The 14,378-nt window shown below is 40.2% G+C and overlaps 1 protein-coding gene across 2 annotated transcripts in view; it reads right to left on the bottom strand.

Annotated features, from left to right (window-relative positions):
* Positions 1–656: 656 nt before the first annotated feature.
* The window catches only part of cskl (c-src tyrosine kinase-like), a 93,797-nt gene continuing 80,075 nt past the window's right edge, over positions 657–14,378 (bottom strand). For both annotated transcript variants that reach the window (XM_028434337.1, XM_028434347.1), the window contains exons 6-13: positions 11,101–11,194; positions 10,542–10,607; positions 10,318–10,417; positions 10,113–10,203; positions 9,773–9,846; positions 5,658–5,853; positions 1,612–1,698; positions 657–1,387 (exon numbers count right to left, since the gene is read on the bottom strand). In XM_028434337.1, coding sequence (XP_028290138.1) covers positions 1,205–1,387; positions 1,612–1,698; positions 5,658–5,853; positions 9,773–9,846; positions 10,113–10,203; positions 10,318–10,417; positions 10,542–10,607; positions 11,101–11,194 — 891 coding nt within the window. In that variant the 3' untranslated portion in view covers positions 657–1,204. The remainder of the gene's footprint in view (positions 1,388–1,611; positions 1,699–5,657; positions 5,854–9,772; positions 9,847–10,112; positions 10,204–10,317; positions 10,418–10,541; positions 10,608–11,100; positions 11,195–14,378) is intronic.

Genomic DNA, 14,378 nt, shown 5'->3' with positions numbered 1-14,378 from the left:
CCTAAACTAGAACCATATAAACACCAAAAGTCATCCTCTCGCACTTGGAACCTTGTTTACAGGCCTACAATAGTGTCAATATTGACTTTCAACTTGAGTGCACTACTGCCACCACCTGTTAAAGTGCAGAATTGTGCTGATGTTGGGATGAGGTGATTCCTGTTAAGTTATGGTGGAGGGATGTGTTAAACTCACAGGGGAGTAAAGACCATAGCAGGACTTTTTGCTCTGTTTAGACGGAATGATTTATTCATAATCATGATAGCATAAAACAATGAACATTGAAAGCACTGACAGTTGAACCAGATCCTCTCACACAGCATGCACCACCCCAACCCCAGCGTCCAGACACTGAATGTCCCTAAAGTGGACACTGCAGGTTTGTAAATATCCTTGTTAAACTCTCAGTCCCAGTTCCTATCTCCTTGTTCTTTTTAAAATCCGTTAAATATATTTTGATATTAAAAAACAAGTCCATGAATGATGAACCAACCATGTGTGAACGGCCTCTACCCAGTCTTCTCCTGTAACCATGCACAGACAAACCCTCTTCTCCATTTGTCCCGTCTCCGCGCTCTTTACAGTCACCAAATTAAACAAACAAAAAGCAAACATCCTGACTGATGATGGGAGAATGGAGATGAGGGAGATGGTAGCTTTGTACAAAAAATGGTTTAATAACCTCCCTGAAAACAAAATAAAACAAAGCATTTAAAAAAAAAAAGTCTAACTACAAATGTCCTATTTATAAAAATATGTTAGTGAGATGTTGGCATGAAGCTCTAAAGACTGGAGGCACTTTGGCACAGAGCGAAGGCCCCACAACTGACATTGTGACAGGGCTGACTGATGGTGGAATGTTGGTGGAGCTGAGGAACATGCAGAGCCAGGGGATGGTGAGGAGATGCAGGAATGATCAACAACAAAAGGCTGTTTAGGGGGAGAGAAGAAAAGCACCTGACAAACATGGAGGGAAAAGGCCAGCCTCCCATCCAGGTTATGTCATGTTTAGAAGAGAGAGGAGAGAAAAGGAGCAAAGACAAAGGAGGTGGAGAAGTAGAGAGTGACTGAGCAGTGGCAGGTGGAAAAGTCACTGTGGCCTGACGATGAGCAGGAACCTGTCAGGTGAAAGCTATACAACACAAACAGGGAGAACAGTCCGAGGGTGGGAGAACTCCTCCTCGTGCCCCCTCTCCCCTCCTGTTCACAGGTAGAGCTCCTTGGCTCTGATATGTTGCAGCTTTTCTCTCAGCATGCGGAAGGAGGGCCGCACTACGGAGTCCAGGGTCCAGCACTGCTTCATCAGGTCGTACACTACCGGCGGGCAGCCGTCAGGGGCGTCCATCTTGTACCCCTTCTCTACCCGAGGCACCACCTCTTTTAACGGCTGCAGGAGACACAAACAAAGGGACAACTTCATACCAAATTTACACCTCAAACACACTCGCATCCAATAATCCAACCAATGATAGTGTTTGGTAGTGAGACACATTTTATTCTTGTTCTTACAGTTTAGCTACTAATATCTGACCTTATTAAGACCAAAATAACAAAATAAATGCCTTAGCATCTCTAACTTTATCGTAACAGAAATCCTCTGCAAGTACTTACAATTCTTGGGTAAGGTACACGGCCAAAGGAGTAAATCTCCCAGAGTAGGATTCCATAACTCCAAACGTCTGACTTGGTGGAAAACCTCTGGAGGACAGAGAGAACAGGATTACATTTACAATGCAGTTGTGATCATACTGAGCCAATCAGCAGTTAGTCTCTGAGAAGCAGAGCTTTGACATTGTATTGAAGCATCGTCCATGTGTGAGCAGTTTACAAGAATAAACAGTTAATTTTGTTAGTTGTAATTTCCCATTTCCTGACTTCAATTACAAATGTTATATTAATTTTAGATATTTTTCTCACATCCGTGCATTTGAATAGCTAATGCGCTCTCTATGACACTCTAGAAAGTTGGGGATAACTCACATACCAGAGTAAAAAGCAATTGAGTAAAGGAGGAAATTCAATACATTTCGCAACATTTTTTTTCCTCCTTCATAAAAACTTTAGCCATTCAGGTCTTTCAGATCAGTCTAAATCTGAGTAAATGCTGAGTCACTGTGTAATGATGGTTGATTCTCAGCCCTACATTAAATAATAAAACAAATGTCTCCTCTGCCAGGTGGAATCGGTCACATTTTCAATTCCTGTGAATCCCACACACATTTCAGTTAATCGCTTAATGACTTTATCGTTCATCTATAAGTTGTATAATTACATTGAAAAACATTGTTTTCAGAAATGAAAAGCATCAGTGAATGATGGGTGATCACAAATAAATGCTCTCCCTCTTTGCGAATATAGCACAGATCTACTAACATTCAGATCAGGGCTCTTCTAGGACTTCCTGCTTTTTCTTTGTATGACAGACCTGACTGTTCTAACTTATTTTATAAGTTAGATATTGTTAGATATAAGATACATATTATCAACGCAATATGTATAATGTGATTTTCAGTCATTGCATTGCTAATGTTGATTCTTAAAGGAGGCTATCGTGTAAAAATCACGTTTTCAAGCTTTATATCATGTTAGTGTGACATTCACTCCTGAAAAACATACCTTCAGTGTTGATTTACGTATTTGAGTAATCTTTAAATCTCTCGCCAGCAAGCATTGTGTTCCTCACTTTGATAACCATTGTAATATATTGTAGCAAGCTTACACTGTACAATTTTATAATATAATATTCTTTGTTTGAAGGGGGAGTGGACTGTTCGAGGGTGTGTAAGACAAGCTAGGACTTTCTTAAAGAGACAGAGTCAGAATGGAAGCATCATGAACAGAGGGAAATTTATTTTAACTTTTTTCTTTCTTTTTTTGGGTAGCATAGTTGTTTGAGTATGCTATAAAATGGTTCTATGTGCCTGGAAAAAAACATGATATTACCCTTTAACTCAGTGCCCCCGACGAGATATCTCGTCATTTCAAATCCAAATGCTCCATTGACGAGAAACTCGTCATTTGCGTTTTTTCACGGGGTTTAGAAAACACCCTGGCGGAGGTCCCTCATCAATATCTAAGCTGTGGGGTGATGTAGTGACCAACTGTGGCCTGACGATGACAGCAGTACACCTTTTGATGAGCGATTAGCTACTGATGCTACCATTACCTGGGGAGGAGAAACAGGAACGAGTGAGAATATGGCGCTACAAAGTGATATTGTGAAGTATCCAGCAGCTCACAGCACCACATACTAACACAGAACATGTGTGGACCTGAGTGGATTATTGATAATGTTGTGATCGTGAGATAAAACCATCAACTAACCGGGCTAAACGGGTCATTGCTGCGTGTCGGGAGGAAGAGGAAGTTACGTCTGTGTGCAGACTGACGGGAGGGAAAGTTGGAGGAACGCCATAATACAGTAAGAAATCCATTCAACTTTGACAGACAGCAAAATAATAATAATTTTGCCAACAAGAGCCCAGTCTCAGTGTTTTTTTTTATGTTTTATATAAGGAAACAATGTTCAGATGTTAGAGTTGTCACTAAAGCAAAAAAACAAAACTTTAAAGTCACTGACAGGGTTTTTTTTTTTTTTTTACAAAACTTTTTCTCAACTTTTTGCTCTGAAACTGAAGATTTGTGTAAAACTTGCTCAATTCAATGTCTGATTATAAAAGAATGGAACAAGCCAGAAACAGATGGTTGGCATGAAAATAACACCAGTGTGTTAGTTCTACATATCCAAAGCTGACAAGTATGAAACACAAAACCACAAACAGAAGAGTGGTTATATATTTTTTTATCACTCTGTGATTGTCTCACAATGAGGACCTAGCCTGAGGCTCATCTCTGATTCTCTGTCACTTTTAGTAAAACTAGTACAGTGCCCGTCGGAAGTATGCATTCATGTGGGAGCATAAGGGGTATAATTGCGGGTGCAAATTGTGGGTGCAATTTTCCTGGTTTAATTCTATGGGACATGTGCATGATAAATGTGTTTGTTGTTTTTTATACTCATTTTTATTTTTTTTTGCTTGGTGTATTTTTCTGTAATGTATGTTTTTTGGAGTCATGTGTATTTTAGTATCTTTGTTGTGTTTTTGTGCATTTTTTGTAGAATTATTGTTTTTGTTGCCATTGTAGTGTGATTCAGGAGTCATTTTGTGTATTTTTGTGTAAATATTTAGTTTTGTGTATTTTTTGTATAAATATTTAGTTTTGTGCATTTTGAGCCATTTCATATTTTTGTTGTATTTTACTGTAATGTATGTTTTTGAAGTCATCATTGTTTTTTTTATCTTTCAGTTGTCTTTTTGTGCATTTTTTGTGTAATTATTGTTTTTTGTTGCCATTGTAGTGTTATTCTAGAGTCATTTTTGTATTAATATTGTTTAGTTTTTTGTTTTATTTTACTCATTTAGTATATTTTTATTATAAATACTGTGTGTGAGTGTCTCTACATCCATCTCCTCCGTGCGTTATATTCACACACAGGCGTCTTGCTAAGAGAGACATGGAAGTACCACGAAAAATAAACGTTTTGCAAATGGTTTAATTTTATGGGACATGTGCATGATAGATGTGTTTTTTTTATACTCATTTTTATTTTTTGTTTGACGTATTTTTCTGTAATGTATGTTTTTTGGAGTAATTTTGTGTGTTTTTGGAGCATTTTTGTATATTTTTATGCATTTCTGTTGTCATTTTGTGTACTTTTTGTATAAATATTTAGTTTTTTGTTTTATTTTACTCATTTAGTATATTTTTATTATAAATACTGTGTGTGTGTGTGTCTACATCCATCTCCTCCGTGCGTTATCTTCACACACACACGCGCCTTGCTAAGTGAGACACGGAAGTACCGTGAAAAATAAACATTTTGCAACACCAAAGTCGCAACTCTCTCTAAACGGCTCTGTCTGATCCGCATCAGCCGTGTGTGTTTACATTGTAGCTGCTAGCATCCTATCTTAGCACATAGAATAATGTAAGAACACTTACCCTTGTGCAAAACAAACAATAATCAAAGTAGAGCCGTGTTGTGGACCCACAGAAACGTTACATTCCTTTGTCTGAATAACCAGATAGTTTGTCGACTAACGTCCGTCAGCACAGCCACTGCTCACAGTCATGAGACGAAGGAGGAAGTGAAGTCCATGACCGGAGATTTAAAGGAAGTTTGGAATCACGGGAATAATATTAAATAACCATGAAATATTAACTTTAATGACTTAGCGGTACAAAAACGTTTTTAATATTGACTTTTTTTTTTTTTTTTAACCCAAACAACCTGCGACATGGTGACGTCATAAAACCGGAAGTAGCGCGCTGTTACCGAGGGAGCCGTAATTATAAAATTAATGTTTTGACCGTTTTGCTTCACCAAATGACTCCAAAATAACAGATGCACACACTCGGGGTATTTGGAACGTGGATGAATAGCAGTTGATTCACAGTTCATCTGTTTCGCCAAGATGGATGCCGGAAGTCGTCTCTCAACAGATGGTGCGCTAGGGCCCCCTCCCACCCTGTGGTCAAAAGCTGAATAGGTTTCATTTCGGGGCCGTCCAGAAGTGACAAAATTAAAATGAACATTTTGAAATGACCAAATTACTCCAAAATCAGCACAGGGCAGCTGATCCTTGTCATCTCACCTTCTCCCTCAGTGCCTCGGGGGAGGTCCACTTGACAGGCAGCTTGGCCGTGTCCTGTATGGAGGACGCCTCCTTGGTGAGGCCGAAGTCGCTAACCTTGGCAATGTTGTCATCGGACACCAGCACGTTGCGTGCTGCCAGATCTCTGTGGACGAAGTTGTTGGCTTCCAGATACTCCATGGCCTCACACACGTCACTGACCGAAGATGACAAGGTAAGAACTGGGAGATTGAATCTTTGACATTGATTTGGATCATTAAGAAAAGGTAAAATATCTGGCTTATTTTGCTGGTCTGAAATAGGTAATGCCTGAAATAACTTAAAACATCAGGAAATCTGGCAGTTATTTCAGAGTCTAAATCTTGCTTTGGAATTGTTCAATAATTGGGTAAAAAACCAATGCCCGTATTCACAAAGTTTCTTAGAGTCTTATCAGAGAGCTTGTAACTTAACCTAAAACTTCTTAGTAAGGAATCTTAGCTTAACTCACTCAGTGCCATTGACGAGAAAACTCATCAATTGCGTTTTTTCAAGGAAGTTGCTAGGATACACTGTGACGGACTTCTACTGTGAATATATGACTTCTCTGTTGATGTTGTGACCAACTGGTGCCCTAAGGGGGGCTGATAGATTAGCCACTGATGCTACCATTAGCTAAGAGGGATAAGCAGGGACGAGGGAGATTATGGCGCTATGAAGTGATATTAGGAAGTATCCAGCAGCATACAGCACCACATACTAACAGAACATGTGTGGACCTGAGTGGATTATTGACAATGTTGTGATCATGAGATAAAATCATCAACTAACCGGGCCTAACGGGTCATCTCTGCATGTTGGGAGGAAGAGGAAGTTACGTCTGTGTGATTGACGGGGGAGCAGATACAAAACACAGTAAGCAAAACATTCAACTGTGAGCCAGATAGCAAAATAATAATAATTTTGGAATCAAAAGTCTTGTCTCAGTGTTTTTTCTTTTTTTTTTTTTTTTTAGAAGGAAACCAATGTTCAGATGTTATAGTTTTCAATAAAGCTTTTTGCTCTGAAACAGAGCAAGTTAATACAAATTGCCAATTCAACTGCTGCTTACGGAAGAACAAAACAAACTACAAACATTTCTTTTTGTGTGGGTCTTAAAAAATATGTCAGAATGCTCTGAAATGGCTGGCACTGAGGGGGGGTAAAAATTCTGAAAATGGCTGGCACTGAATGAGTTAAAAGTGATTCAGGAAGTTTCTGTGAGCAACTCTGAGGAAGGAGGGACAGAAATGTTCATCTTACTGAGGTGGTGTGGTTGACCTGTTACCAAGTATGATGCTGTCTGCTAAAAGATGTGATTGTTAGAAAGAAAAAAGAAAAGAAAAAAGCGCTCCGTGCTACTTATAATGAATGGAAAATAAAATCAACTGATCATACTTGGACTGCATTAACAAATGTGTATTCATGAAATTAATTTAATTCAGCAAAATTAAATCAATTTGTACACAGCTTAAAAATGTTTGAACCTCATTTACATGCTGATTGTCTTGATTTACTTGTTAACTCTCCACGTTGGTAATTTTTCCACTTTATGTATTTGATATTAATGGTGGAGCAGACGCAGCTGTCAGTGATTACTGTGATTGGTGGAGCACTTTTAAAATGGGGAAATAAAAAAGTATTAAAAAGGAAAGTGGGTCCGAATCAATGAATAAGGAAAGAGGCAGAGCTGGGAGCTCATTGCCCTGATAATCAATGTGGTGTTCCCTCTCTGTGTGCACAAGATACGAGTGTGAAGCACTGTTACCTGCTGCAATCAAAGCGAGGATGGATATAAGAGCAAACAAACAAGGAAGCGAACAAATTGCACAACAATACAAGGCTGTGAAAACACTGTAATGGTCTGACTGAGCACTCTGCTATTATGTTACTATTTTGAGTGAGAAAAATACATGTACAGTGGGGCAAAAAAGTATTTAGTCAGCTACCAATTGTGCAAGTTCTCCCACTTAAAAAGATGAGAGGCCTGTAATTTTTATTATTGGTATACCTCAACTATGAGAGACCAAATGTGAAAAAAAAGTCCAGAAAATCACATTGTAGGATTTTTAATGAATTTATTTGCAAATTATGGTGGAAAATAAGTAATTGGTCATAAACAAAAGTTAATCTCAATACTTTGTAATGTACCCTTTGTTGGCAATGACAGAAGTCAAATGTTTTCTATAAGTATTCACAAGGTTTTCACACACTGTTGCTGGTATTTTGGCCCATTCCTCCATGCAGATCTCCTCTAGAGCAGTGATGTTTAGGGGCTGTCACTGGGCAACACGAACTTTCAACTCCCTCCAAAGATTTTCTATGGGGTTGAGATCTGGAGACTGGCTAGGCCACTCCAGGACCTTGAAATGCTTCTTACCAAGCCACTTCTTTGTTGCCTGGGCGGTGTGTTTGGGATCATTGTCGTGCTGAAAGACCCAGCCACGTTTCATCTTCATTGCCCTTGCTGATGGAAGGAGGTTTTCACTCAAAATCTCACGATACATGGCCCCATTCATTCTTTCCTTTACACAGATCAGTCATCCTGGTCTTTTTGCAGAGAAACAGCCCCAAAGCATGATGTTACCACCCCATACTTTACAGTAGGTATGGTGTTCTTTGGATGCAACTCAGCATTCTTTCTCCTCCAAACATGACGAGTTGAGTTTTTACCAAAAAGTTTTAGTTTGGTTTGATCTGACCATATGACATTCACCCAATCCTTTTCTGGATCAACCAAATGCTCTCTAGCAAACTTCACAGGGGCCCGGACATGTACTGGCTTAAGCAGGGGGACACATCCGGCACTGCAGTATTTGAGACCCTGGCGGCATAGTGTGTTACTGATGGTAGCCTTTGTTACTTTGGTCCCAGCTCTCTGCAGGTCATTCACTTGGTCCCCCCGTGTGGTTCTGGGATTTTTGCTCACCGTTCTTGTGATCATTTTGACCCCATGGGGTGAGATCTTGCGTGGAGCCCCAGATTGAGGGAGATCATCAGTGGTCTTGTATGTCTTCTATTTTCTAATAATTGCTCCCACAATTGATTTCTTCACACCAAGATTCTTACCTATTGCAGATTCAGTCTTCCCAGCCTGGTGCAGGTCTACAATCTTATTTCTGGTGTCCTTTGACAGCTCTTTGGTCTTGGCCATAGTAGAGTTTGGAGTGTGACTGTTTGAGGTTGTGGACAGGTGTCTTTTATACTTTTAACGACTTCAAACAGGTGCCATTAACACAGGTAACGAGTGGAGGACAGAGGAGACTCTTAAAGAAGAAGTAACAGGTCTGTGAGAGCCAGAAATCTTGCTTAATTGTAGGTCACCAAATACTTATTTTACCGAGGGCTTTACCAATTAATTCATTAAAAATCCTACGATGTGATTTTCTTGATCTTTTGTCTCCTCATTTTGTCTCTCATAGTTGAGGTATACTGATGATGAAAATTACAGGACTCTCATCTTTTTAAGTGGGAGTACTTGCACAATTGGTGGCTGACTAAATACTTTTTTGCCCCACTGTAGCCCCGATAAAGTCAACCACAAACATTATCTCTCCACGATCAATCAGAATCAGAATAGTTTTATTGCCAAGAAGAGTTAGAAACAATAAAAGGTATGTGACCTGGTGGATGGTGCGAAAAAACAAAAACAAACCAGAAACACTATAATAAATAATAATAAATATAAGCCAGTAGCGTCTTATTAAATCACAATGTTAAACATACAAAGAATATTTCTCCGTCGTCTGTCTTTTTGTCTGTTTAAGACACTTTTAGGCTTTTTAGAAGTCCTCCTCACTCCTCCTAACAGCTTTGCACCTTAGCAGCTCTCTTAAGGGCTAAGATGATTTGTGAATTACTTTTATCCTGACAAGGGAAATTTCGAGGCAAAATCTTAAAATTCAAGGAATTCTACAATTTTTCTAAGAATGATGCCACTAAGAGCTACTTTTAGCCTTAGAATGCTTTGTGAATATGGGCACAAATCTTTATTGCTGAGTGTTTGTTGATTATTTTACAATTAATATTTTTTTGACAACATGGCATCAGCTCTAGGCGTTGTGCTAAGCAGTAATACAGAAACCAAAAGGACTCACAGCGAGAACTTGAGTAGGCAATCCCCACCAAGGACAGTTCGACCTCGAGAGCGCAGGTAGTCCACCAGGCTGCCCTGTGGCACATGACAAGGTAAAATTCAGGACCATACCTTGGACTGCTGTTGCACAATTAGTATGCATGTTACCAAGTATGGCTTGCTAAAAAAAGCTACTAAACTACCAACTGAAATGTGGTGGAGAATGATGATGTTTTATTTATGAATGTATATGTATATTTATGAAGAACAGACAGATTATTGATGTGCAGCCTTCTACCTGGGACAGACAAAGGATACTGTATTATAAGTCACTACTATTTCTCTAGTTTACTATGACGGACCTTAGCCATGTACTCTGTGACGATGTACAGACTGCCCCTCTCCTCTACGATCACCCCAAGCAACTGCACCAGGTTATTGTGCCTCAGCTGCCTGTGAAACACACAAACACACAGAACATGATGGTGAGAATGAGATTATTACAGCAGAATTTGCAGGTTATTTTTTGGATGATGTGGAGGAAAAAAAGGAACGGTTCGAGCTTACGTCATGACAGAGGCTTCAGCAATGAATGCCTGTGCTGTGGCATCGTTTTTGATGCACTTGACTGCCACCTTGGTCCCTCTGTAGTCTCCCACCATCACGTCTGACAAGGACACACAGACACTGGTTTTATTATACAGATTCCAGCACATCTAGATTAAAAGTGTCTGTGGTGACCGTGTATATGCCCGGTGATAAAAAAGAGAAAATTATGTGAACATTCTCACCTCCAAACTCCCCTTTGCCGATAGTCTGCAGGAGTGTCAGCTCCTTTCTGTTCAAGGCCCAGCCACCTGTAAGCAAAAAAGTCAACATCAACATCACACACATTTTGGAATCAGAGGAATGATTACAATTTTCAAATGTTTAATCTATTTTCTTTTACCAAGCGGCCATCTTCCTACTTAAACCGATAACCTCAACGAAACACAGGAATGCACTTTATAATTCAATTTGAATTGAGAATCAGTTTAATTGATGAATGGCTCATTTTGGATGATTCTGCCTGTCCACATGATCCTTTTTGCAGCCGGTAAACAAAAAGCAGAATGAAAACTGTGGCTGACCTCGCAGCCAGTAAAACTGGGTTTTCCCTTCCAGACACAGAATATTGCCTTAATGGAGACAGATGCTGCAAAACACTGCAGTAATAGCACAAGATACAGGCATGGCATGTGTCCGTGTGTGTGTGTGTGTGTGGGACATGATACTTTATTCTTCTAAGCTAAACTCAGCTGTGCATCACTGGTGGCAGATTTCGGTGCAAAAAGCTGCATGTGCTCTTACTTCTGGAGAACTCATCTTGCGCTGCCACCGTCCCTTCCATCAGCTTGGGTTTAATCAGCTTTGTGCAAAGGCCATCAGCATCTTTGGTGTAGTGCTGGAGAAGAACAGAAAGTTAGAATCAATTTTACAAAAGGCACCAGAGCCAAAGTGTCTTTTTAATCTGTTTTTCAACAGCAAAGTCACCCAATGTACACAACAGATGTGTTAAACCCATTTTTGATGAGGGCCGTACTAAGCCTGGTTTGATTTAAAGTGGACCAAACCAGAATAACATACATATTTATGTGAAAGAAGTAGGTCGGATGTTAACAAGGTTTCACCATTAATTTGTTCTGACAGAAAAGAGTTGCTGTTGCTGGAGCTTATACCAGTTGTCAATAGGCGATGATCAAGATCAGGACCTCCAGTGTGACCTCTACATTGTGCATTGCAGGACGTAAGAAGCTAATTTCCACAAACTTTATAAAAGCTTTAAATGTTATTTTTCGGTGGGCGTCTTTCTTTTTATCTATATTTTCTATACTTGGTGTGTTCCTTTAATTCTTTTGAACATGGAAGCCCAAAATGCACTATTTCTTTTGCTGCTTGTGTCTACAATTTTTGCGATCATATCGGTAGACACTGCTTGGAGCCACGGCCCCATTATTTACACCCGCGGTCAGCTGTTGCTAATGCTGCGCCAGGTAACGCAGCGACACCCGACCATTGTCTTCTATGGAGTGGTCTGCTGGGTTGGAGGAGTCACTGCCTGGGACAGAAAGAGGTTGGACAAACTGATGAGGAGGGCCAGCTCTGTTCTGTGCTGCTCCCTGGACTCCATACACTCAGTGGGGGTTAAACTGTCATCCATGCTGGACAACCCTGACATCCCCTCCAGGACATTGACAGCACTGCACAGCTCCTCCAGTGACAGACTTTCACACCCGCACTGTGTGAAGAAGAGATTCCGCTACTCTTCCCCGTCTGCAGCTGTCAGAGTGTATAACCTGAACATTGGCAGCCAATCCACTGACAGTCAGCTAGTTTACTGTGTTTATGTATATATTCTGTTGTGCAATGTCCTTCTTTGCAACATGCCTTTCCTCTTTCCCTCTGTACTGTCAACAGGCCCGTGTGTGTGTGTGTGTGTGTATATATGTATATATATATATATATATATATATATATTTTTTATTATGCCGTTTTTATTTTATTTTATTTATTTATTTCTATTTTTTGCTGCTGAAACTGTGCAAATTTCCCCTTGTGCGACTAATAAAGGTCATCTTTATCTTTAATGTTTTTACATTGTTTATATAGATATACTGTATAGGATATATATTTATATATGGTATGTTATATGGAAGGGTGGTAACTGTGGTGAGGAACAACATTATTCCTGCATCAGCTTCACACAAATATGGAAGAAAAGAAATAGTTAAAGCCCATCATTGCAGGACTAAATAAAATAGGAATGCTTTCATCAAATCCTTTTCATTAACTTTTACTTTAAAAGGAGGAGAATTGAGAGAACCTGGAAGTTACGGTTTCAAGCAAATCGTAAAGATTTGTGTAATATTTGAGTGCCAAAAAATTGTCGGCAAACAAGTGCTTATAGTAATCAAAGATGCATTCTCCTGACAAACACAAACTAATCTTTTTAACCTCAAAGACAGCCTTTGTATTGTCAAAGTACATGCTGTGTGACTGTATGATGAACTGAAATCATGTTGATGCAAGTAAACAAAAGAGTAATATCACTAAAATATAAAGCTTCTGCTGTTACAAAAAATAGTGTAACACTGGAGAATTTTACATCAATTCTGTGCAAATTTCCAAAGTGTGGTTTGGAGGGGAATTAGGGACCATGAACCGTAAGAAGCACCAACTGAGTGTGTGGGTGTGAGAGGTAAACAAAAACACACTGCATTTGATCTCTCCTCTTCCTAAACATCAGGATGTGAATGCAGATTCCATACAGCAACTTCCATACAACAGCGTGAATGGAAATGTCTCCCTGTGCACTGCTGAGCTAGCCTTGGATCAAACATCATAATGAAGAAGCTGGTAAATAAGCACACAATGCTAAGTGGATGCGGCAAGGCAGAGATAAAACCACTAGGGGGCAGTATGGAAAAGGACAGGAATGGTTTTGTTACATTATTGTGGATGTGACCACATGCAAAATAAATGCACGCGTTCAGACTTTACACTGCTTGTATGAATGACAAAAAACAATATATTAGTATTTCAGTGCAGCCTAGATTATGTTTGTGTGCAATAAATACAAACTTTTAATAATTCCTTAGTAAAAATTTTCTCATGTAAAACAATGCATTACAAAGAATATTAAACAGAATGGATAGAACCCACAGCCTCAATGTAAATGTTAATATGCATCAAGCTGCATCCTTTCGGGTGAGACAATGACATACTGCATGTCCATATATGTAAAGGCTGTTATAAGCAATGAACACTGTGCATGCAGGCGTCACCAAAACAGGAAAACCACAGTGTGTGAGGAATCTGCTGCCGGCTATTACTCAGAGTGAAAAGGGCTCCGGGGATTGAGACATGTTATAATAAAGAAATGAAATGAGGCAAGTAAAAGAGTTGAATTATAAGCCGAAGATGACAGAAGGATGCCAGATATCCACGAGGAAAAGAGGTAAAGAAAGGACGTGAAGGCAGATCGTTGCCCTCAGGGTGTGAAAAAGAGGGGAAGCAGGAGAGGGTTGGAGAGAAAAGGACCCACTTATTCCTGTTTGTCAGGGAAGCGGGGGTCTGCCGGTGCCAATCTCCGGCTCTCATTGGGCGCTGGGCGGGGGTACACCCTGGACAGGGCGCCAGTCCATCGCAGGGCAATTTCCAGCCACCCACAAGGCAAAAAGATGATGCCCAATTAAAAGTGTGATAACTGCCAATCCTGCTCGGCCCCACCCTCTTCACTATTTACATGCTTCCCCTCGGGTGTGTCGTCGGCAGGCACGGAATTAACTTCCACTGCTACGCTGACGACACACAACTCTACCTCAAGGTCTCCCCCTCTGGGTCCCCCTCTGCCACCCTCACTCGTCTCAGCTCCTGCCTGGAGGAGATAAACGCATGGATGAGACAAAACTTCTTGCAGCTGAATGGCTCAAAAACAGAAGCCATCCAAACTGGTACTCCTCAACAACTCCGTACCTCCCCCATCGCCTCAGTTTCAATTTTTGGCCACAGCATTCCCCTCTCTCCCTCCATTACCAACCTTGGGGTGAAGTTTGACCCCCACCTCTCCTTCGACAACCATGTCACCC

Source organism: Gouania willdenowi, chromosome 3 (assembly GCF_900634775.1).
Source record: "Gouania willdenowi chromosome 3, fGouWil2.1, whole genome shotgun sequence".
Lineage (NCBI taxonomy): Eukaryota > Metazoa > Chordata > Actinopteri > Blenniiformes > Gobiesocidae > Gouania > Gouania willdenowi.
Note: the sequence above shows the minus strand (reverse complement) of the source record. Positions and strands in the feature narration are given on the sequence as shown.